The sequence below is a fragment of the Mustela erminea genome, chromosome 3, assembly GCF_009829155.1.
Source record: "Mustela erminea isolate mMusErm1 chromosome 3, mMusErm1.Pri, whole genome shotgun sequence".
Classification (NCBI taxonomy): Eukaryota; Metazoa; Chordata; class Mammalia; order Carnivora; family Mustelidae; genus Mustela; species Mustela erminea.
This window is the reverse complement of record NC_045616.1, coordinates 119,642,094-119,668,095: the sequence shown is the minus strand read 5'-3', so window position 1 is coordinate 119,668,095 and position 26,002 is coordinate 119,642,094. Positions and strand designations below refer to the sequence as shown.

Here is a 26,002-nt window from a genome sequence, read left to right as displayed (position 1 = left end):
TGTAACTTTGATTATGGAGAATCACCTCTGGGGTTGGCAGAAACACCCATGCTCTTAAAGGACTCTGTCTCAGAAATCTGAGCTCAGAGCTCTGCCGTTTGCTAGCTACGTGACCTTGGGCCAATGACTAAATCTCTCAGAGCCTCAATTTTCGTATCTGTGGTGCAGTGGGGATAATAATGTTATGTACTTCATAGCATTAAGTAAATTGAAAACAAGAAAGCTAGTGGAATAGTGCCAGACACATAGTAAACTTTCAGTCAATGTGAGGCATACGCCACACCAAATAGCTTGCACTGGCAAAGAAACAAAGGTAAGAAGGCACACTTCTTCAACGAAGACATGTAATGGCCAACAGACACATGATAAAAATGCTCCACATCACTTAGCATCAGGGAAATACAAATCAATACCACAATGAGATACCACCTCACACCAGTCAGAATGGCTAAAATTAACAAGACAGGGAACAGCAAGTGTTGGTAAAGAAGTGGAGAAAGGGGAGCCCTCTTACACTGTTCGTGGGAATGTAAGCTGGTACAGCCACTCTGGAAAACAGTATGGAGGTTCCTTAAGGAATTAAAAATAGAACTAATAGAACTATCCTACAACCCAACAATTGCACTACTGGGTCTTTACCTGCACCCCAATGTTCATAGCAGCAGTGTCCAGAACAGCCAAACTGTGGAAGGAGCCAAGATGCCCTTCAACAGAGGAATGATGGATAAAGAAGATGGGGTTCCACATATACAACAGAATATGACTCAGCCATCAGAAAGGATGAATACCTACCATTAACATCAACATAGATGGAACTGGAGGGTATTATACTAAGTGAAATAAGTCAGTCAGAGAAAAGCAATTATCATACAGTTTCACTCATATGTGGAATAAAAGTAATAGCACAGAGGATCTTAGGGGAAGGGAGGGAAAACTGAAGGGGAAGAAATCAGAGTGGGAGACAAACTGTGAGAGACTCTTGACTCCAGGAAATAGACTGAGGGTTGCAGAAAAGGAGGTGGATAAGGGGGTGGTGTAAACAGGTGATTGGCATTAAGGATGGTATGTGATGTGATGAGAAGTGGTGTTATGCCTGACTAATTAATCATTACACACATCAAAAACTAATGATGTACTATATATTGGCTAACTGAATCTAAATAATTTTTTAAAAAAGAAAAAAAAGGCATAACAGCATCCATCTAGAGGAGATTCTTGAGGACAGGCATCATACTGTTCATTGTGGGAGGGATGAGCAGGGTTACAAGGAGACAAATGATATATGTACAAAAGACTGATTAATAATGCACGAGTGAAGCCACCACCTGAAGTAGGCAGAAAAATGACCTCCATCTTCCCCTGACAGATGTCTCTGCTCTGAGAATTTGGGGACCTGTAAATGTGTTATATTCCATGGCAAGGGGGATTAAAGTTACAGATAGAATATACATTGCTAATCCACTGACCTTGGAGAGATTAACTTGGATTACTTATTTGGACCCAATGTAATCACAAGCATTCTTAAATGTGGAAGGTGGAGGCAGAAGAGTCAGTGTCAGAAGGAGATATGTGAAAGACTTAACCGGTTACTGCTGGTTTTGAAGGCGGAAGGGGCCATAAACCAAGAAATGCGAGCAGTCTCTAGAAGGTAAAAAGGCAAGAAAATCTCCCCTAGAACCTCCTGGGAGCAACACAGCCCCACCGACACACTGATTTTAGTTCAAGGAGATTCATTTCGAACTGACCTGTGGCAGTATAAGATGATACATGTGTTGTTTTAGACCAGTGAGTTTGCGGTGATTTGTTACTGCAGCAGGAGGAAACCGAGACACCATTTATGTCTCAAAGATGAAACAAAGCTGCATTGAGTAATGGGGTCCTCTATCATTTAACTATGAATCAGAAGAGAATCATTTAATTCAATCCACAGTGATTGAATACCTCCTGTGTACAAGGCAAAGTATCGGGTCCTGAACATTCATGAATTTGACAGTTACTAGGTGTCTACTTAGGTGTCAGTTTGGCACATTTAATAAGTAGCTACCAAATGCCCCATAATATTTATAAAATCTTTGCCATGTATCAGACATTCTTATTTAATCCTCACGACACGACGACATAGGCATTAATAACACCACCATTTTACCATTAAAGAAACTGAAGTTTGAAGAAGTTAAGTAGTCTGTACAAGGTCATTTAACCAATATATTGTAGCATCAGGATTTGAGCCTTTGATTATATTTTTAATCACTAACACTACTGTCTGCAAAGTTCTAGAAACAGAAGGACAGAAGAGACTCACTGCCTGCCTTCAGTGAGTGAGCTCTGACTTGCACGGTGGGAAAAAGCTGAGCTGAGGTTGGTGGAGGAGCCAGTGTGGTGTGATCAGGGAAGTGGGTGCCGAGTGGAGGCGGGTGGTACCTGTGGATCCTGACGGCCACTTCTTCAACTTACCGATTTCCAGGTCTGTCCGTCCTGCAGAAAGTCCTGGACACAGCTGCCGAGAAGAACTGGCAGGTGACAGCGGTCAACATTTTGACCACCACAGAGGAGGGATACCGGATGCTCTTTCAGGACCTGGAAAAGAAAAAGGAGCGGCTTGTGGTGGTGGACTGTGAATCAGAACGCCTCAACGCCATCTTGGGCCAGGTAGTGCGTGCAGCAAAGGCTCAGACTGGGTGAGGGGAGTGGTTCAAGAGCAAGCTGGACAACCTTTTGCCCACAGAGAGAGCACTTAATGATATCGGAAGGTGACTTCTTCCCCACCTTCTGTAATTTATACATTTTAGTTCTGAATTTTTATAAAATAGCACAAACAATGGGAGACTGGACCTAGAGCTTCCCATGGTTCTCAGATCAGCTGACCAAAAACTAACCTCCAGGGTTTCCCTCTATGGTGAAAAAGCAGATTGCACTGCATTTTAGAGTCTGTGAAGCACTGTCACATGGGGAACACAGACTGCTAGAGTCAGATTCCTAGGTTCAGCTCTGGGTTCTGTCACTCATGGTCTGGCAGTCGCCATCTCATCCATCCGGCCCACTGCCCTGGTTTGAGTGCAGGGATGCAGCAGGCACCACTCATGTGTCTGAGAAATCCACCGATTGTACATTCTGTGAAAGGGCACTGTGACCCCAATAGTTTTAGCCAGGACTCTAAGCCATGGTTCTTCCCGTTCTCAGAATGAGAGTATGTACCCACTACACAAGCAGCAGGCCTTTCTTTATCTCTTGTCTTTTTGACAAGCTTACACTTGTGTATCCAGGTGAACTAGCAAGAAAGTAGATTTGGCGATCATTCTCTAACAGGGCTGTATAATTACAGATGGTAGTTTTAGGTACTTGACAACGTGACAAAGCTTGTTGATGGCCTTTCAAGACCCTGGGATCCCCATCAGGAATCTCGCCACTAACAGAATCTCGCCAGCAACAGAACAGAGGAGATTCTGAAAATCGAGAATTGTTTAAGGCATTATGTATGTTTTCTACTCCACTAAGTATGGATCTGGTCTCCCCTCTTGGAAAGAGAATCCAGGGGCGCCTGGGTAGCTCAGTGAGTTAAGCCTCTGCCTTTGGCTCAGGTCATGATCTCAGGGTCCTGGGATCAAGCCCCGCATCGGGCTCTCCACTCAGCAGGGAGCCTCCTTCCCCCTTTCTCTCTGCCTGCTTCTCTGCCTACTTGTGATCTCTCTCTCTCTGTGTCTAATAAATAAATAAAGTCTTAAAAAAAAAAAAAAAGAAAGAGTGAGAAACCAGCAAAAATTGTTTCCATGAGATGGGCATTCTCTGGGCTGGACTCAAGGGATTTGAATGCAAGTTAAACAAGGCAGTATCAGGTAATGGTTAAACACAGAGACCCTGCAGCCAGAGTAGCTGCAAGTTAAACCCCAGCTCTAGTCTTTACTACCTCCATAACCTTGGCCAGGTTTTTCTTCTTTCTATGTCTCAGATTCCTGATCTGTGAAATGGGCATAGTAATAATACAACTTTCTTCAGAGGGCTTCTGTGAGAGTTAGAAGAATCTATTCATGTAAAGCACTTTGAACAGAACCTGCCCCATGGAAAGTGATCAATATAATAAGCCTTTGCCCAGTTCTGCTTTTTCTAGCACCACCTAGTACTACCTTCTTGAGTCACTTCCTCTTTGGGCATAAGTGTCCTCATCTATAAAATAGAACTGATGGCTCCTGTTCTACGAGCTGAGAAAAAGACTGGATGAGATAGCAGTTGGAAAAAGTACTGAATGATAATTAGATATTCTTAACAGACTGATGATTTGTCCTTTGTTGTTCTGTAATAAAGACAGTGGCCAGTGCTACCATTTTCTGAGCACCTGCCATGTACCAGACACCATGCCGAGTCCTTCCCATGCATCACGCTACCTCATCTTCATGTCTACTCTAAAAAACCACTTCTATCACTTCCCCTAATTTATAAATGAAGAATTAAGGGACTATACTTGCCTGGGAATTCACAGCTAGCATGTAAGAAAAGCAGGAAGTCAAAGTCACCTTAGTCTGGCTGCGGAGCCCAGCCTTCCCCAAAATATAACTTTTCAGTCTCTGCTGTCTCTAGCCACCTTCTCTGCCAAAAGACAAACTTATGTTTTGTAAGTAAGTGACTTGTTTGTATGGGCATTTTAGATGGTAGTGTATTAACTCTTTTAACTGTTGGATTCTTCTGTTCTGAAAAGCAAGGCCAAAGAGCTGAATGGATCTTACAGATCACTTGATTTACCACCTGCATTCACAATTTACAGGTGGGATAACTGATGGTCCCATTGGCTGATTTGCCTTCAATTCAGACAACTAGTTGGTAACAGTGATGGGTCTCAAATTTACATCTAGTGGTTTAGAGTCTGACATCTTGACATCATTTTAAACAACTGAACACTTGAATTGGGATCTTTTCAGTCTAATACAAACGTCCTGCCTGACCTAAGGAGGAAGACAGTGATTCTCAATTCCAGGTATGGAATTGCCTATCTCTGTCTCCAGTCCCCCAGTCAGAACACTGGCATTATGAGGACAAGGATTTTTGGTTTATGTTCTTCTTTGTGGTATCCACAGTGCCTTGAACAGTGCTGGGTACCTTGTAGGTATTCAATAAATATTTCAATAAATATTTTCTGAGTGCCTGGAAAGAATAGAGAATCAATGAAGGCTCTAGGAAAGATACCAAATATGAGATAGGTCTGAATATGTACAGGTAGTCATTGGATGGATAAGAGCCATTAAGCTGGAAAGAAGAGCATGTAGGGCAGCCCAGAGGGCATGTGAGGGCTGGGCTTCATAGACTGACCTAGCAAGGCAGGTGGAAGATGCTACGTGTCCATTGGGAGACAGTGACAGTCACATGATTGAGGCTATTCTTGGAAACTGCTCTAAAGAGTTTGGGGTTTATTCCATAGACAGTGGAGTCAGTAAAGGTTTGTGAGCAAGGAATAGGGTTATTAGAATATAATGTTTTGTCAATATATTAGACAGCAAATTATATAGTACAGTCATTAAGTTCAGAATGAGTTAGAGATGAGAGAGACCAGGATTAGGCTATCACCCTGCTTTAATGCCTTCACAGTGATTCCCACTTGCTGAAATCTGGCTCATTTATCTGTTTGTATATTTACCATCTGTCTCCCTACTAAAACATCAGTTCAGTTTAGGGAGGGCACAAGGACCCTGCCTCACAGGGCCACAGGCTGTCCCCAGCACACAGCACAGTGCTCAGCATATCATCCTTGTTCAGTAAGTATCTGCTGGCTGCATTAACGAATCAGAGAAGGTTTTACAGAGTAGCTGGGATTTGAGCTCAGCCATAAAGGTTATGAATAATCAGAGAGAATGGGAAAGGACATTCCAGATGCAAAGATTATGAATTAAGGCAGTCCAGTGGAAATGAGCTTTGAAGTAATAGGGTGAGCAAAGCTACGGGGCTCCAGGTGAACTTGTACAGTGCCTTTATAACACCCTTTCAGTTTGTAACCCAGGGGCATTCACCTCTCCATCTAGTGTGGGTCTCACTGCAGTAAAGTGGGACCCCAGGGAGGCAAGGACCATTTATGTCTCCGTTCCCACTCTCTCCGGAGCTTAGTGCTTGATACAGAATAAGCACTTAATTGATGTTTGTGAAAGGAGGGAAGAGAGGGCCATGGGTTGGTGAAAAGAATGAGTGGAAAGGTTGGCATTATGTTGAACCATATGCAACTGCTAATTTTTATCAACCCAAAGTCACCAATTGTCATCTGTTTCTTACGTTTCAATCTGTAATTTTATCTTGCAGAGACTATTCTTATCCATTGCCTAAATGTGGCAGGATTTGAAAGATCTCTTATTTGCTATTTTGTGTTTATTAGAAGCTGGATAGGTTTTTGGTAAAGGTGTCTTATTATTGAAAGGGCAGCAAACCATTTGACAAGAAGATGGAAAAGTAATGAAGAATTATTAATAAAACTATCATCCCAATAGTATTCGAGCTCCGTGGCCTGGAATTTCACAATCTAACCACTGTTTCAGAACATGCATTGTGTGTGCTTGCATTTAATTATTCCCTACATTAAAAAAATATGTGAGCTGCTATGCACATACATCCAATTAAGTAGATGTCTAAATGTGGGTTTTAATAACCTTGAAAATTTATTCAGTTAGACAAGAAGCCCAAGTGCTTCGCATGTTTTATGCCTTCTTGTAAGAGTGCAGGAGAGGCAGTGAGCAGAATGTACTAACCCCAATTTCATGATTAAAAAATGAAGAAATAGATCAAGTTAACTTGCAGGCTGAGATAGGGCTATGCTCTTAGCTGTTCCTTGGGTGGCGTGTCTGGCTGCCTGAGCAAACCCCTGGATAATTCATCCCACAAATATTTTTCCTGCCCACATTGATTACAAAAGTCTGCACAATGAGGATGGAGTAGTTTTGGGGGACCCTGGCTCTTACTGATTAATCATAATTGGGTTACATACAAAGACTCACAACAGTCAGGTTCCTGTCTTGGCACTGCTGCAGGATCTGGGCAAATCATTTCCCCTCTCTAGGCCTTAACTTCCCATCTGTACAGTGGAAGACTGGACCATCTGATCCTGACATGCCCTTCCAACTTCCAGGTTGAGTGGTCAGTTAATTCCTGGGTATCCAACTAGTTTAGGGAAGAGGTCACAATATTCAGGGAAAGAAGGAACTGGATCTGAATATGGTTTATGCAAGGAGTTGAAGGTCAAGAACCTACCCATCTGACCATCTACTCACATCCATCCATCCATCCATCCAAGCAGCAGGTAATGTCATGACAGTGGTAGTGAATTCAACACAGCTTCAGATTCACACAAGGAAAGAATCTCCATCCCGGGAAAGGCTTTATGGATGAAGAAGTGAAATAAGCATTTCATCTGAATTGGGCGGGGGGCAGGGGGGGTTATGATAACACTCCTCTACATGTAGTATCAGACAAAACTAATTTCAAATCCTGCATCTGCCACTTAATAGCTGGGTAACCTTAGGGAGCTTATTTAATCTCTCCATACCATTTAATCTCTCCTCATTATCATAAAATGAGGGTATCCATAATGCCACCAATACTGTACTTGGAATACTTAGGATAGAACAGGATACACTGTAAGCACTCGCTGTTGGTTGCTACTATCATTGCCATTGTAGCTTTAATTGCAAATCTGATTGATGAATCCCTTCCCATTGTGTTTTGTAGATCATAAAGCTGGAGAAGAACGGCATCGGCTACCACTACATCCTTGCAAATCTGGTGAGTACCATGCATGGCTGTTCAGCCTATGCACCGCTGCACATACAGGCCCTACCTTGCTTCTGCGGCCCCCAGCTAATGGGAACTGCCTGGGTGGGAGGCTGCAATACTAAGCTTGCCTGCTCCCCTCCACATCCCCATTTGCCAGACCATGGCACACTGTGGTAACCCTCTCATCTTCCTTAGAAGAGGGGGTCATCACAAGGGCAGGTTGAATCAGCTCTGCCCCTTGATAGTAAGGACACCAAAACTGCCCATCTTTGAAGAGATACAAGGTGTTTCCACCCCTCTATTTTGACACCAGTCATAGTTTTACTGTTTCTAAGTACAAACACTGGAATCACAATGATACTGGTATTGACAGCTCTTTAACAAGAAAGCAATTATACAACATGAACAATATTATGTCAATTTAGTTTTTACTCACTTTTCTATGTGGTATAAATTAACCCTATCTTCTTAAAAAATTTTGTTTTCATTTTAATGTATTCTAGCTCTTTTTATTGGACACAATCATTTTCAATGTTGTGAAGATTTGAGTCATCAAATAATTTTTATTCATATTAAATTTTACGTAATAACATGTGCCATTAGGAGTCTTCTTTTGTGGCCATAATTTCTGGCAATTCTATTTTTCCTGGGTCATGTTTTGACCATCTACCTTTTTTATCATGAAGTTTGATTCTTCCAGAATTTTATCCAAAGCTAAATGTAATTTTATCTTGCCGTTAGTCCCACTGTTTACATTTTTTAAAGTTCCTCATGGTGATGTAATTCACATACCATACTGTTCATCCACATAAAGTGTCCAATCCATTGCTTTTTAATATAGTCACAGAATTATGAAACCGTCCCCACAATCTAACTTTAGAATTTTTTTGTCATCCCAAAAAAGAATCCCCATACCCAGCAGCACTCATTCCCCATTGCTCTCTAAACTCCTGTCCCCAGCCCTCGGCAACTAGCAATCTACTTTGTAAGTATTTGCCTATTCTGGACACTGCGTGTAGGCAGAATCATACAATCTGTACTCCTTTGTGACTGGCTTCTTTCACTTAGCATCATGTTTTCAGAGTTCCTCCATACTGTAGCATGCATGGTACTTTACTCCTTTTCGTTGCCAAATAATATTCTCTTCTATGGCTATACTGCATTTTGTTTATCCATTCATTGGTTGATGAACATTTGGGTGGTTTTCGCTTTTTACCTATTATAAATAAGCTGCTCTGAACATTTAGGTACATACCTTTCTCTTGAGTACAAACCTAGGAATGGAATTGCTGGGTTATAGGCTCACTGTGTGTTTAACATCTTGAAGAAATGCAAAATTACTTTCCAAAGTGGTTATATCTCCCAACAAATCAATAAGCTTTTATATTGATTAAAATATTTTAATCAATAACACATTCTGCCAGTGTGACAGTTTGGGCAGTTAGCAGTTTTTCCCATCTGGTAGCTTTTTCTACAAAGTGTGCTTGTTATCCTGGCTTGTCTTTATAATTTTGTTTGCATGAAAATGTAATTTTTAAATTTTTATTTATAACAAAGTGTATCATGTTAGTTTTAGGCATGTTATTTGGTGCTGATTATTTTTATGAGTAACATTAATAATTAATGGAATTAAAAATTGCTATTTTCTACTTATTTTTGGAACAAAGGTCATTAGTAAAACAATAGTCTACTAGGTCTGGCTGTATGTAAAGGTCAAAATGTAAGATCGAAACAAGGGACCAAACATCCTGTCTAATCCTTAATTCCTATTGCTCTTTCTGACCCCATCTCCATTCTTAAACAAGTCCCTACCTAAACATTTCCCTTCAAAACTTCATTGCCTTGACTGTCCCAATATTTCAGGCTCAGGACCAGAAATGAGAAGGGCTCATTGAAATAGGTTAATTTAGACCCAGATGTTAATAGCTAAATATGTTACATTTCTCAAAGGTATTTGCCTTTTAAATGGTGGGTAGCTCTCCAGAGACTTTTAGGGAAAAAGAGCCTCACCCTAAAAAAAAAAAAAAATTGCACAGACAGATTTTTGACTTTGTAATAAAGCAGGTTCAACATCCCTCAAGTCCCAGCTCCCTAGTGCTGGAAGGGACTTCAGAAATCAATATCATCTAAGTCTCCTTTGCTTGTAGAAAAATAAAACCAGCAAGGTGGTGTGGCCTGGGCATGCAGCAAGTCAGGGATGGAGCTAGGCCTAGCACCAAGGTGAGCAGGCAGCATCCAACGCCATATGCAGGGCTCCAGCACGCCTCTCCTTACAGACTGTGTGAGCACCCTGCTGCTGGAGAATACACAGAACAACAGCGAGGGCATGCATAATCACCTCTCTAGGGTAAGATAGAAATTACATATCAGTGGCCTTGGAGCCACCAAAAGACCCCAGATAATTAAATTGCCAGCCTCCATCTGTTGCCAAGTGACCCTTTGGTCACTGCATCACCGAGTCAGCCCCTTGGGCTTCTGTATCCTTCTGATCTGCATTCTTCTTCTTCTGACCTAATGAGCTCTCAAATCCTTACAACTGCCAGCTAATAGGATGCAAATTGCATATACCATCCAAATACAAAAGACTTGCATGTTCCAATAGATTAGTTGATAATTAGGCTTCAAATTACTAATTAATTCAGTTCGAAACATAGGCGAGTATGTGGTGTGTGTTTTTCTTCCCCCTTCAGAGAAATAACGCAATTTATAAGATGATAATTTTTAGAAATTCCGCCACATAATTAGCCTGCTGCTGCATGGAACTGACCCCCTCCTTCAGAGTGTTTGTGATTAGGGTATAATTACAGAGTTAGAAACCAAGGAAGCTTTTGAAAGGTTTAACAAAAGGAGGGAGCTACACTTTTATTTCACAGTTCTCTCTGCACAAGAGAAATGGAGTGCACGAGCTCCGAAGTAGCCAACAGCATTTTTCTAAACGCTCACTTTGGAGAATTCAGATAGCCAGCTTCGGGGGACTGCTGAAAGAGAGGAGGGAAGGAGACTGTGGGTCCGAGAGGAGAGCTTTAGGGACAGGGAGTAAAAACAACCATGAACCTTCCCTGCCCCCCACCCACTCTTTTTGTCCAGACACCACCTTAGCTAGCTCTGTGATCCTGGGCAACTCCCCAGGTCTCAGTTTCCTTATCTGTCAACTGGGAATGACAATGATCTGCATGATTATACTGTCATGGGGAAAATCAAAGATATTGTTAGATGTCACCCTGTTTTGAAGGTTAAACACTGGTCTGCATAGGTGGGGGAATTCTTACCACATAGACTGAATCGACTCATGTGTACATCACGTATTCTGGGGGTACATGTATATACACACACACATACATATATATGCTTGTTCATATATCCCTATCTTATATACAATAGGATAGATGTATATTTATATTTCTAGAGTACTGGTAAGTCCATACAATGTACTTGAACCTTGCAGAAATTGGAGAACTCTACCATTCTTTCTTTTTTTATTTTTAAAGAGAGAGAGAGAGCATGAGTGGTGGTGGGAGATGGGGAGAAGACAGTCAGAAGGAGAGAGAGAATCCCAAGCGGGTTCCATGCCCAGCACAGAGCCCAGTGCAGGGCTCGATCTCACAACCCCAAGACCATGACCCTAGCCAAAATCAAGAGCCTGATGCTCCACTAACTGAGCCACCCAGGCACCCCATACCATTCTTTCTTTTCTTTTTTTTTTTTTTTTTAAAGATTTTGTTTATTTATTTGAGAGAGAGAGACATCACAAGTAGGCAGAGAGTCAGGCAGAGAGAGAGGGAAGCGGGCTCCCTGCCGAGCAGAGAGCCCCATGCAGGGCTCAGTCCTAGGACCCTGAGATCATGAGCTGAGCCGAAGGCAGAGGCTTAACCCACTGAGCCAGCCAGGCGCCCCCAAATACCATTATTTCTTAAAGAAGCACCTAGGCCCTGGAACCCACCAGAGGGCCAGGCTATCCAATCTAGCTAGCCATCCTCCTCCAAACCCCAAATCCGTGTTCATTCCTGACTCTGACATTGTGATCAAAGCAGACATCTACCAGTCAGGGCCCTCCAGAATTATAGCTCTTATCTTTGTGATACATCAACAGCGTATCTTAGACCAAACTAGTGTTTCTCAAAACAGAGTGTTTCTCAAAACAAATGTTTCTCAAAACATTGTCTCCCCCGCACCCCCGGACAATGCATCTACAGAGTCAGTTTGGGAAACATTGAGCTAATCATGTCACTGGAATTATAAAAATGAGTAATCACATCCCGAAACAAATGACCAGATTATTAATACTGATGATTAGAGTTTTACTGAAACAAAAAAGCACATTTTAAAATGCTTGTAGAGAATTAGCAGACCTCTGAGAACTTACAAAGGGTCCAGCAGACCCCAGTTTGAGAAACACTGAAGGTGTTGATTCTTTTTCAGTATGGACCATTTGGTACCTCCTTGGGGATTAATAACAGTAAAAGTAACAGCAATCTCCCATTTTCACAACTGTTATAGTTTATGTGCATTTTCTCAAGAATCACACCACTGGCTTTTGAGAATCACAATACTCCAGTGAAGTCAGCAAGGTAGAATTCATCACCCCCATTTTACAGATGTGGGAACCAAGGCTCAGAGCCATAATCTGAGCTGCAGAGGAGGAAGGCAAGCACCTCGTCAATATAGTTGGGCTCTCAGGAATCTGACAAAAACCTAGTAGTGTGGGCATAAAAATAGGGCTATCAGCCTAAGCTGATGCCAACCCTCTGGGAGCCACTGACCAAGAATTCCTTAAAGCCCTCATGGATAACGTGTCAATAATTACAATGGCAGTAACTACTACAATTCACTTAATCATTGCTACATTCCAGGCATACTTAAAATACTTAAATGCCTATCTATTAAACCCTACCACAGCCCTTGATAATATTATCCCCACTTTTCAGATGAAGAAACAGGTTCAGAAAGATTAGTGAATTTTCCAAAGTTGCCACGTTGATAGAGTGACGGAGCTGGGCTTCCCCTCCAGGACCATGGGACTCCAAAGGCCTCATGCCTAGGATGTGCCTTGTGACCGCTGAGTGTGGGGAAGTGGAGGAAGGAGTGAGGGTTTGGGGGACTGAGGGGGGTGGTTCTTGGCAGGAAGGCTTGAGTTTAAATCTAATATCTTTTTTTTTTTAAGATTTTATTTATTTGACAGAGAGAGAGAAATCACAAGTAGGCAGAGAGGCAGGCAGAGAGAGAGAAGGAAGCAGGCTCCCCACGGAGCAGAGAGCCCGACATGGGGCTCGATCCCAGGACCCTAGGATCACGACCCGAGCTGAAGGCAGAGGCTTTAACCCACTGAGCCACCCAGGCACCCCAGGAAGACTTGAGTTTAAACCTCGCCTGCAGTAGGCCTGGAACTTAACCTTAGGCTCTCAACTCCTATTGGATACCTTTTTAGTTATACACTGATGGAATTTCATTATAATTTCAATGGATAAGGAAGCTGAGGGAGAGACATTGAGATCAGGTCACTCCAGGTCTCACTAGGGTATTTGGGGATCAGAACAGTTAGCCATTTCCACCATGCGGTTGTATAATAACTCCCATAAAGAGTTAAGAGTTGGAAGGTTTGGTCCAGAGAATAGTAAAACCAATCCCCCAGCTCTGTGCTGCTGCCCTCTGCCCTGTCAGTCCTGAGAAGAAGCTGTTCTCCAGTCTCCTTCTCTCCTCTGCTGAGAAATGTCTCCACCTTCTGTACGGTCACCCTTGCCCACTGTCTTCTGCTGCTCTCTTCCCACTGTCTCCGGGCCACACCCGGCATGCCTGACTTCCATAGCCTCTGGTTAGGCAGCTGGTACTGCGGTTGGAAAGGGTGGTTGAAGGTCAAACAGACCTGGGTTTATATTCTGGCTTTATATCTATTAGCTGTGTGACATTAGTCAAGTTACCTACTCACTCTGAACTTTCATTGCCTCATCTGTAAAAGAGGGAATAATGTGATATTATCTACCTCCTTATTGGTATTAAGCAAGACAGTATGTTATAAAGGGTGTATAATAAATATTTGGCCCAAATAAGCACTCAATAAATATTAGTAATTGCCACCATAATCATCATCATACCGTCATCATCATTATCATTAGTGGAAAAAGAAAAGACATTTAACATCTGGGGACACGCTACTATCTTTGAGACCCTCTCCCAAACTAAATCCCATCCACAACTGCCTCACCGTTATATAATGTCTTCCTCCCTGTTTGTCTTTAAGCTCCTAGAGGAAGACACCGGTCTGCCTTATTCACTGATGAATTCCTAGGGCCTGGTAGAGGGAATTACATGTACCAGGTGGTCTTTTAAAAAATCACTAAATGTGGGGCTCCTAGGTGGCTCAGTTGGTTTAAGCTTCTGCCTTTGAAATAAGTCAATCAGAGAAAGACAACTATTATATGATCTCCCTGATATGAGGAAGTGGAGATGCAATGTGGGGGGTTGGGTGGTAGGAAAAGAAAAAATGAAAGAAGGTGGGATTGGGAGGGAGACAAACCATCAGAGACTCAATCTCAAAAAACAGACTGAGGGTTGCTGGGGGGAGGGGGGACGGGAGAGGGTGGTCGGGATATGGACATTGGGGAAGGTATGTGCTATGGTGAGTGCTGTGAAATGTGCAAACCTGGCAATTCACAGACCTGTACCCCTGGGGATAAAAATACATTATATGTTTATTAAAAATTAATTAATTAATTAATTAATTTTTTAAAAAAGCTGCTGCCTTCCGCTCAGGTCATGATCTCAGGGTCTTGGGATCAAGCCCCACCCACGTTGGGCTGTGTGCTCAGCATGGAGCCTGCTTCCTCCTCTCTCTCTGCCTGCTTCTCTGCCTACTTGTGATCTCTGTCAAATAAATCTTTAAAAAATAAAATAAAAAATCACTAAATGGATGAATGAGGGAAATAACCCCCCAGGAAGTAAATAATATGTGTACCCACACATCACATGCACTTACAGGCAAAATCCTTAACTGCAAAATGCTGAGAGCAGCAGAGGTAGTAAGAATGTGAACGGAGTTAGGAATATGCACATGAGTAGAGAAAGATGGGCCTAAGGGGGCTTTTAATCCACTTGCAATAAAGAGCAAGAATCTCTTCTGCACCATCCCAGCGGAAGCCCATCCATTTGGTTCCTGCTTGAATGATACCCAGTGATGGGGAACTCACTGCCTTGAGCAGCCCTTTCTCTCCTCAAAGGAGTCTGAGGTTTCTAGTCTTGCTCAAGGAGGGCCCAGGCTGCCCCATGCTACCATCTCTGCATTTGTGGCACCACCTGCTCTCTCAGAAGCCTTGCAGAACACGCCTGCTGCCCTTCCACAAAGCAACCTTCATGTGCTTGCAAACACCTATGCTGCTTGTCTCCTCCGTGCTGCTCCTCCAGTGTGGACGCCCCTCTGTGCCCTCCGTACCTTCTCACAGCGTGTGCCTCCAGAGCGGACCGAGCATGCCCTCCAGCCTAGCGCAGCTTCTCACACAAGAAGAATCACACAGCTTGACTTCTGTCCTGGGAGCAATGAGGCCTTGTCTTCCAGCTAGACTGGAACACGGAACTAAAGTTCTAAAGAATGAGAGAGCCTGGGTGGCTCAGTTGGTTAAGTGTCCAACTCAGCTCAGCTCAGGTCTCGATCTTGGGGTCATGAGGTCAAGCCCCACGTTGGGCTCCACACTAGGCTTAGAACCCATTTAAAAAAAAAAAAAAATGCTGGAGAAAAAAATCGCACAGTGCGGGATAGTAATGCAAGCCTCCCTAAATGGCAGCTGAGCTGATAGAGTACGGCAGTCAGCGGCTAGAAAGGCCTCTGGAGGCTGCAGGGTGTCTGGGAAGGAGACAGTGGATCCACATGCCAGTGGTCCTGTGGAGAGCATGCCTTTGCCCAGGTTTGAAGAGGCCAAGAGAGCTAGTGCTGAAGAGTCCCTAGGAGCTCGTCTCACCCAGTGCCTCATTTTATAAATGGGCACATAGGCCCAGAGAGGGGATGCGACCCGCTTGAGGTCACTGAGAAGTTAAACAGCAGAGCTGGGCCTGGGATTTGGAGCAATTGTTTCCTCTGTTCTTTATGCTTCATTCCCCCCACTGCTGCCTCTCAGTTTCCACAGTGTGCCTCTGTGTGTGTGTGTGTGTGTGTGTGTGTGTGTGTAAGAGAAAGGATTGAGCAGAAACATGGAGACCAAGGAAGAGGCTCAGAAGTGCTCCTTCCTGCCTCCCCAATCCCATCAGAGTCTCTCTTCACTGATGCGACCCCCTGCAGCTTCCCTTTGTCCCTTCCATTCACCCTTTCCTCCCTCAGCTGCCCTCCTGTCATTCTCTTTTAACACTGAGAACACATGGGTTACTTTATGATCACCAGGGCTGACACTGCAGATGCCTCAGGAAGCAAAGAGGAAGTAGGTGGGTCGAAAGCCAAATCCCAGATCCCAGAGGATCCTCCCTTGCTCGGTGTTCCCAGCATTCCATCAGGCAAGGCCTAGTGTGTTTCTCTTCACACTCGTACCCCACGGTCTAGAATAATCTAGAGACCTCTGAGAGTTTCTGTGCCCCTCCAAGAAAGGTGAGATTATATGCCCACTTTGTGAGTTGAGAGAAAGAGGTTCAAGTTGTTGAAGGAGCTTTTCCAAGGTCAGGCAGTTAAAGCTAGAATTTGAACTCAGATCTCTCTAATTCTGAAGATTAGGTTTGTTCTCCACTGGGCCACTGGCAAAACTGACAAACTCCTTTCCTTCTGAAACTGCCTGGATTGAATTTTCAGTCACCCACTTACTAGCTGTGATTCTGAGCAAGTCACTTCACCTCTCTGTACCTCAGTTTCCTTATATGTAGGTTGGGACATGAATACGCACTTCACAAGGTAAAGATAAAATGAGCTATTTTATGTCAAGTTTTAGAACAATGAGTGCAGCAGAAACCTGGGGTCTCATCCCAACTCTGCCACTGACTCATTACCATTTGCAAAAAAAGACATATATATATATATTTTTTTTTTTGAGAGTCTCAATTTGTTGGAGATTTGGTACGATGTTTTTAAAAGGAATAAATTGTCGAAGACTTGTGCAGATCTGTAATTTACGGTTCTAGTTTTCCTGCCTCTCTCTGAAAGCCCAGGAATATCAACACAAAATTCCTAAGCCACACTGGCTCTTCATCATAAGGGAGACACTGCTGCATTCATCTCGAGCACTCAGTGTTTGTAGGATTGGCTCTTGCAAACCGTGCACACCTTGGCTGATCTGGAATAGTCCTTCCCAAGCTGAGCTAACAGATATTCCAGATGTGCAAGACAGTGTCTGCAAATGCTCTTCAGAGCATGGAACCCCTCGCTACCGCCGGCTCAGAAACAGAAAGGACAGAACCCTCAGCACCAACTGAGGCGGGAGGTCGGGGTACTGTGCAAATAGAAGTGTTCCATCTTCACTTATTACATGTCCCTGTTTTTAAAACAGAAAAGCAGATAATATAAGGGGAGGAAGGACCATGGAGCCCCATGTGCTGCGGGGCTCTAGGTGAGTACTTGCTATGTGCCAGGCATCATTTTAAGAACCCAACATATGTTACTATAGTTAGTCCTGGCCGCAGTCAGAGGATGGAGATAAATAATCCTTATTTTGCCGTGAAGGATACTGAGGCCCAGAAAGGTTTAAAGCTTGCCTGTGGCCACACAGCTAAGAGGTAGAAGAGCTGAGATTTGAATCCAGGCTGATGTGTAACATGTGCTTCCTCTGGGTCACTGTCCTTTGTCCTCTGAATATGAACATCAGAGCAAGCGCATTTTCTGCTCAGAGGGCTATTCCCCATACTTTTCACCTGACCAAACATCCTCGCTCAGGCTTCACTGCTTCCACTGGGGGGGACCTTCCCTGAACTCCAATGTCAGGTGTTTTCATTAGCTGCTCTACTAGTACTTGGGTATGACTGGCCTTTCTCACTAACCCTAAGTAACTTGAAAGCAGGGAGCACACCTGTGATTCTGTTTCATCCCTTCGTGTAATATGTGCCTCACAATATGAAGTACTCACAGATGAATGAGAGCATGAATGAGGACACTAGAATATTCCTTTCCCCATTCCCAGTAGATTTTAAATTTATCCTGTGTTTGGACTTTCATTCATTTTTCACCAAGCATTCAATAGATACCCACTGTATTGGGACCCTATAAAGCCTTAAGCTGGCATTTCATCAAAAAGTGGGTTTTCTGTAGCCTTTGCTTGATCATCTCTGAACAGGAAGGTTTGGATCAATGTAAAAGGAAGATGTGGGTAGTTTCAAGTCAGTCAAGAACTCCAGGCCCCATCTGTACCCCAATGTTTATAGCAACAATGGCCACGGTCGCCAAACTGTGGAAAGACCCAAGATGCCCTTCAACAGACGAATGGATGAGGAAGATGTGGTCCATAAACACTATGGAGTATTATGCCTCCATCAGAAAGGATGAATACCCAACTTTGGTATCAACATGGATGGGACTGGAAGAGATTATGCTGAGTGAAATAAGTCAAGCAGAATCCAGCATCATATTGTTTCACTTGTTTGTGGAGCATAACAAATAACATGGAGGACATAGGGAGATGGAGAGGAAATGGGAGTTGAGGGAAATTGGAGGGGGAGGTGAACCATGAGAGACTATGGACTCTGAAAAACAATATGAGGGTTTTGAGGGGGCAGGAGGTGGGAGGTTGGGTGAGCCTGGTGGTGGGTATTAAGGAGGGCACAGATTGCATGGAGCACTGGGGGTGGTGCAAAAACAATGAATTCTGTTATGCTGAAAAGAAATTAAAAAAAAAAAAAAGAACTCCAGGCCCCACATATACAAGGCTGAATTTTGAATTGACCTTTGGCTCTTTGGTCCTGGCCAGGTGTCACCTCTGACTGCAGCCAGTTACAACACAGTTAACAGAAAGGGAAACTTTGAGCGACTAACCAATACCAGGCCAGACAATGTGCTTCTTTGCCCATGCATCAACAGCCCAGTCTGGGGCCCTCGATCTTCTGCCACCAAGTGTCAGCATTTTATCCTAAACCCCCAGACTGAGAGAAGTTGGTCTTTGAGGCCCTGACTGGCTGTGACAATGGTTTGGCAACAAAGGACACCTGTGTGGGCAGTAGGTGTGTTTGTGTGTTGGCGGATTATCCAAGCGTACAGGTACCTGCCTCCCTGGTTTCAAATGCACTTTTGCATTTGAAACTTAGTGTTAACTAAGTTAACACTAGTGTTTGCTTTTCAATACAGATAGTGTTTTAGCTGCTTTAAAGACAGCTACAATATCTTATTGACTTTGCAGGAATCAGATAAGCCCACATGTTGTCAGGGATTATGTACGGTGACGACACATTTAAGGTTTGATTGGTTAAAGTGACTAAAACGGGAAAATGTGAAGACCCTTATGCAGAGATATGGTGATGTGAGGACACAAGTGAGTTCTCAGCTCAGGAATATTCCCTGACTTCACATATATCCATATTCATGCGCACACACCTATATGATCACAGAATTGTAGATCAAAGCTCCAAGAGCCCTTAAGAGAGAAATCAACTGGCTCAGAAGTTTCCAAACTTTTTAGTTAAAAGGTCTATTTTCAAATGGAATCTTGGGGAGAACTCCAGCATGTAAAACAGAAAACAGAGCTGCTTTGGTAGAGGGAAGGTAGGGATCTAGGACCCCATTCTTGTGCCTTCCCCCTATCCCAACATGGTAGCCTCTAAAACGCTTGTGACCTGGGAACATAGTTGGAATGATCATTGGTTTAGCCAGTGCCCTTCTTTTGCAGATCAATAAACTAGTGCTGAGAAAGACTGAGACCACTGCCTAAGGGCAAATAGCTCCTATGGTTCAAAGACAGGACAGAACTTCTATGGCCGTCCTAAAACTGTTTTCTTGACAGTTCTTATTTATGAACTCATTCAGAATATACTACATTGGAAAAGTCAATGAAAAGCCCTCTTTAGTGCTGAGGATAAAAGCTGGGAGGTGACAGGATGGAAACATATATGAGAATCACGAAAAGCATGAGCAAAGACACTTTCTCTCTCTTTCCTTATTCCCCAGCGTTAACTGAGCCATTCCCGTGCTCTAGGTGCTATGTTGTGGAAATGCTGGTGCCTGAGTCCCTGCCTCCTGGGAGCCCACAGTCTCTTACAGCAGGTGGGAAGGACAACCACAGTCTCTGAGAGACAAGACAGGCCTCAGAGAGGTAGAGACAAAGACCTGTGGTTTGCATTCCATGCATCAGGTCACATTAAAGATGGCACCAAGGCAAACATCATGGTCTCCTGGAGACCTGTTAATTCCTTCCTACAGTTGAGATTTGGGTCCTTCCAGGTGCTTCATTGCAGGACAGGAGATGGAGGAGTCAGACTGACAGGACTAGCGGCCAGGAGGTGGGATACACAGTGCTTGGAAAATAAGCCAAGAGTCTTGTTACTTATGACTGTGGTCTCTGCCCATCATTAGCTGTGTGATATCTGGCAGATACGATATCGGGCAGAAGCTACTCCATTCAGTTAAGCCTCAGTTTTCTCATTTGCAGAATAGGAATGATAATAGTAAGTACCTGCTTCCCAGGACTGTTATGAAGGTCAAATGAGATAATACAAATAAAGCCCTTAGCACTGTGCCTACTGAAAGTACAGGCTTTGGTACCACTTAGGCACCGTGGCAGTTGTCATTACATTTTAGCCAAAAATCTGCCTGCTGTGACTTCTGCTCATTCACAGATACCGGCTTGCCTTCTGGAGCCTCAGCAAATAAATCTTCCCCCTCTTCCCCAAGACAGCCCTTCCGGGATCTGAACACATCCTCCGCTTACCCTCTCGGTTTCCAGTATTTTTCAGGTTGATTAGCCCCACTTTTTCCATCATTTCTAATGTAACAAGACTTTCCAAATTGCACTTCCCTGTAACGATCTTCTCTCTGGAGCTGTCATCTAAGAATCTGACAAGTGGGGGAAACCTGGCATGTTCAACTTGCACCCTTCTGAATATAAAGTACAGGTTCTTTGATTTATTCTAACATTACCTCTTCTAGATTCCAAAGGGATGAGATGGAGGCCGCACTCTTTCCAGTGTCCCAGGGCTTGTTTAATAAACCTTCCTGGTCCCTTTCCTTTAACAATGCTGGATGCTTCCTCTTCCTTCTGACGGGTGTGGTGTCCATGCAAGCGGGAAAATGAGGGCTGAACAGCTTGTATGTGACTCCCATGAAAGAATCCCCAAGAAAAAGGAAATCTGGCTTTGAAGATAAATCTTTTCATCCTCCAGCAGAAGCATTCCTGTACACCTGCCTTGTGTTCTCTCGGGTGTCTTGCCTGGCCCGCTGCCTGGTTTTGAAGCAGTTCCAACAACACCTAACTTCTTTTGAGGCCATGACGAGGATGATGGTGACAATAGCGAACATTCACTAAGCACTTACTATGTGTCAGACAGTTCTAGGTGCTTAAATGTATTCTTTTATATCTTACACCACTTCTATGCTGCAGGGGTTATTATATCTGCATTTTGAAGACCAGAGAACTGAGCCTAGGAGAGGTTAAGTAACCAGGCAGCACGCATAATCAGTTCTTTTGTTTCCAGCCACACGTGGTAATTAATAGTCATAATGATAGCCCAGAGCCTCTTCATGATCCTGAAAGCATTTTGTAAATCTTCACAGTGACATGAAAGCATATCCAATGTAGTTATAGTGTTAAACATCTCTTTAGGATATCGTAATTATTTGAAATGGCTTTTAATTCTAAGCCTCTGAAAATTATAATTGACGTTAGAAGGAATGACTGTGTTAACTGCTTAATTGAGTACTTTTATTCCCATTCTATTTCAATGGCTGGTCAGCATTGCACAGCTCCTACAATGACATGTAAGGGAGTCACATCCCACCCCCAGCTAATCCCCTCACCAGCCATGGGGTCTTAGGCCTCTAGTGTCCTCCCTAGACTCACCTTCCCATCTGTACAATGAGGGGTTTGGTCTGATCTCCAACATCTTTGCATCAGGCATCAGTAAACTGTGGTCTGTGGGTCAGTTCCAACCGTCACCTCATTTTGTTTGGCTCATGAGCTAAGAATGGTTTTTTACATTTTTAAATTATTGGAAAAAAATGAGAAGAATGATATTTCATGACTTGTGAAAATCATGAAATTCAAATTTCAGCGTCCATAAATAAATTTCATTGGGACTCAGCCACGCTCATTCATTTACTATTGTCTATGGCTGCTTTCATGCTATAATGGCAGAGTTGAATAATTACAGCAGAAACCATATGGCCTACAAGGCCAAAAATATTCACAATCTGGCCCTTTACAGAAAATATTTGCTGACCCTCTAGGATAGAGGTGGGGTAAGGTGGGCACTAATGGACTTTAGAGAAATTAGAGGCTTGGGAAGCATCTAGCCAACCTTCAGAGATAGGTGTCAAGGAAAGAAACCTAGGGTGCTCAACTACAAATATTCCTTTAAGACAGAAAGCTGTCCTGGAAGGCCCCTCTTCAGCAAGGTGAGTCATTTATTCAGTGCTATTAGCGGTGGCAGCCACACCGTCAGAAGTTCTTTGTCCCTCTCTGGGCAATCTGGCAACACCATCCTAAAGCTAAGCTCCTGTGCTCCTCCACCGGCAGGGCAATGCAACATACTGACACAGAAGACAAATTTTTATGGTTGGACCATGGTTTGAATTCTTACTTGCTGTGTGATCTCAGGGGAGTTTCCAAAAGTCTCTGAACCACAGCTCTTCAACATAAAATTGGGATGGATACTCACTCAACTCATTTATGCAAGTAAGCATCTGGTGCCTACTCTGCGTGTTCACCTTTCAGGGCTGTTTGGGGGATAAAATAAGATGATCTATATAAAGCATTTAACAGAATGCCTGGCTCAGGATAAGAACTACGGAAATGTTTAAAATAAATCTAGGGGTGACTGTTGACTATTTCATTTTTCATTTTTAAGTGACAGTAAACTCATCATTTTCAGAAGGTTGTTGAGATGAAGTTACATAATGTCTATGAAGTAGAACTTGGGCCACTATTGCTGTTTTTGTTATTCTTATGAGAGATGCTTTTGAAGCTCTGTTTCAGTGGAGCATTGAACAGTGACCATGTTCGTGATTTCCAGATCAGGAGGTAACAAGGGAATCGGGCTCCCTTAACATATTGTAGCAAAGTTCCAGTACATGGAACAACTTACCTTCCCTGTTCTGCCACTGCCACTCCCTCCCCACCTTTCCAGGGACTGACAGGTGATTCTTAACCATCAAGGTGTAATTATCTGAGGAGATATTTTTATTTTTTAATAGTATAAGAAGGAACTTTATTCACATACTAAAAAAGAAGAAATATTACAGAAGGGTATAAAATAAAATGCAAGTGCTGGTCCTCTTCAATCTTACACTTCTTAAAAATAAATATCTTAAATCTTTGCTGGGTTTGGTGATTCTGGTGGTTTTCTCCACATTCCTACATAATATGCATAGTTCTCTTTTTCTTGCTTGATCAATTTTAATCCCAGCTGTGACTCACCATTAGAAAGATGATCAGTCATCTCATACTACTCTGCACATCCAGTTCTCAGTGTTTGTTACCTGTCCTATCATTTGGAATTATCCTCATGAGTACCTTTATAATTTAATACATTGAACCTTAATTTTTGATTTGCCAGCATTAGAGCTTTAGAAAAACACATCCTTAGGGATGACTCTTTTGCAAAAGCTCTCTAAGATATTCTGATGTGTCCCTCAGGTTAATGATCTCCATCACAAAGCCTGCAGTACACCAGCCAGGTCATCAGTGCTTGAATGAGACAGTGGGCAGAGAATTCGTCTCATGTCACACATTCCTCAGACACATGTGGGACATTGTGAAGTGCCACAGAGGTGACAAAACAGGACACAGGAGCATAGTGATATAATATCTCTAAAAGCTCACTTGTCACAAAGTGTATTTTTATTTTTTTAAAGATTTTTTTAAAATCTTTTATGCCTGCCTCTCTACCTACTTGTGATCTGTGTGTGTGTGTGTGTGTGTGTGTGTGTGTGTGTGTGAAATACATAAATTAAAGATTTTTTAAATTAATTATTTATTTGAGAGAGCTAGAGAGAACATGAGCAGAGAGGAGGGGCAGAGGGAGAGGGACAAGCAGACTCCCCACTGAGCAGGGAGCCCAACTCAGGGCTCAATCCCAGGACCCTGAAATCATGACGTGAGCCAACAGCAGATGCTTCACCAACTGAGCCACCCAGGTTCCCCAAAGCCCTATTTTAGATGAGAGATAGGGTCACTCTATGAAGAGCAGCAGCTCGTACAGTTCTGCTGGGACAGTTAGAAGGAGCCCAGGTTTAGGAGACCTGAATTCTCATATTGAAGAACTTGAAGCGTCTTGTGCATTGATTTCATTTTTGCTCAGTAGTACAGTATACAGAGCAATGGGCTCAGTATTTGGGGGCATGTTATAAAATAGGCAAAATGATTCAAATAGAGTGGTGATGATTAAACTTCATAGTTTAAAACCTTAATAAAATACAATTAGCAATGATACATCCTTACACATATTATATAATTAATATTACAGATAAAGCAGATAAAAAGTGTTCTAAATATCAAATGTTATCCAAGGTTGTTGGTCTTTTTAATAAAATGGCAAAGAAAATTGGAAAATGATTTAATTAAACGTTGTTTAATGAGCAAGCTCCAGGGAATGGAATTGAGTGAGTTGAACTTTGCAGTTAACTGGTGGGCAAATAGTTAACACATTTATTTCCCGTTCTTAGTTAAGAGCACTTTTACTGGCAAACTCCCGTTGTCTTGGATTGTGGAAAAATCAAGCCTAGTCACTATAAAAGACTCATTTCTTAGTGATTAAGAACATTGGAGAGATTCAAGATTACCATTCCAGGGGCACCTGGGTGGCTCAGTGGGTTAAGCCTCTGCCTTTGGCTCAGGTCATGATCCCAGAGTCCCTGGATTGAGCCCCGCACCAGGTTCTCTTGCTCAGCAGGGAGCCCGCTTCCTTGTCTCTCTCCGCCTACCTCTCTGCCTACTTGTGATCTCCGTCTGTCAAATAAATAAATAAAATCTTTAAAAAAGAAAAAGATTACCATTCCAGCGTGAGATCTGGGAGGGAAAATGCCAACTATGAGATGACTATGCACTGTCCACAAGTTATTCCCTAATGCTGTTTATTTTACCTGACATCACAGATAGGAGTTTATCATCGTCTGTTCATTCGTACCCAGGGGAGCACAGGAAGTTCTGTTAGAGGATCCCATCAGTTTGAGTACACGTAACCAAGGTTTGGCTCCATTAACCTTATAGTCAGACATTCTGGTGATGGAAGTGAGTGACATTTACATTCGAATAAACTCTGCCATTTACTGTGGCCCCCATTATATTCAAGATGGGGGCAGTTAGTACAAAATGCCCAAGAGCTGGTTATACATTTTCAAGTGACAGAAGATGACTGTAGGAGAGAATTCCCATTTGATTCTCTCAATAGTTAGTTTAGGGACAAGATGTTCTTTTTAAAGTTCTCTAAAAATGATGAGAAATTTCTCAACTGTGCATTAGCTTTTAACCAGTCATGGGATTTCTCTTAGGTGGTATAATGTCTTCAAGTATGTATTCTGATTCCATCTGTACCAACAACTTGCTAAACCACTATGCAAATCAGTAGACCCCTGTGAAAATCTATAAACTGTGGCTATGGGAAGAGTTAAGCTGAGCTTCTCTTTCTTTTTTTTTCTTTTTTCTTTTTTTTTTTTTTTGGTCAGAGAGAGTGAGCACAGGCAGATAGAGAGGCAGGCAGAGGCAGAGGGAGTAGCAGGCTTCCTGCTGAGCAAGGAGCCCGATTTGGGACTCGATCCCAGAACGCTGGGATCATGACCTGAGCCGAAGGCAGCCGCTTAACCAACTGAGCCACCCACGCGTCCCTGAGCTTCTCTTTCTAATCAATTAATATCATCCACTGGCATTTGCTGCCCGCTTATCATATTTCCCCTGCCGAATTAGCATTCTTGCTTAAGAAAGTCTCTTGTTTTTATTCATTCACACAGCAAACATGTATTGAGCATCTGATCTGTACCAGGCATTGCTCTAGATGCCAGGACACATCAATGAATAAAACAGAAAATGTCCCTGTCCTCATAGAGCCAATACTCCAATGGGAGGAGGAAGACAAGGGACCAAATGAGTAAAAGAGATTGTCTCACACAGGGATAAACACCCTGGAGAAACTCAAACAGGGCTCTGAGAAGGAACTGGCTGGATTGGGT

At 43.0% G+C, this 26,002-nt stretch overlaps 1 protein-coding gene across 3 annotated transcripts in view; it reads left to right on the top strand.

The window, feature by feature from the left end:
• Positions 1 to 26,002, top strand: part of GRIA1 (glutamate ionotropic receptor AMPA type subunit 1) — a 307,685-nt gene that overhangs the window by 155,682 nt on the left and 126,001 nt on the right. For all 3 annotated transcript variants that reach the window (XM_032337241.1, XM_032337242.1, XM_032337243.1), the window contains exons 4-5: positions 2,465 to 2,649; positions 7,696 to 7,749. In XM_032337241.1, coding sequence (XP_032193132.1) covers positions 2,465 to 2,649; positions 7,696 to 7,749 — 239 coding nt within the window. The remainder of the gene's footprint in view (positions 1 to 2,464; positions 2,650 to 7,695; positions 7,750 to 26,002) is intronic.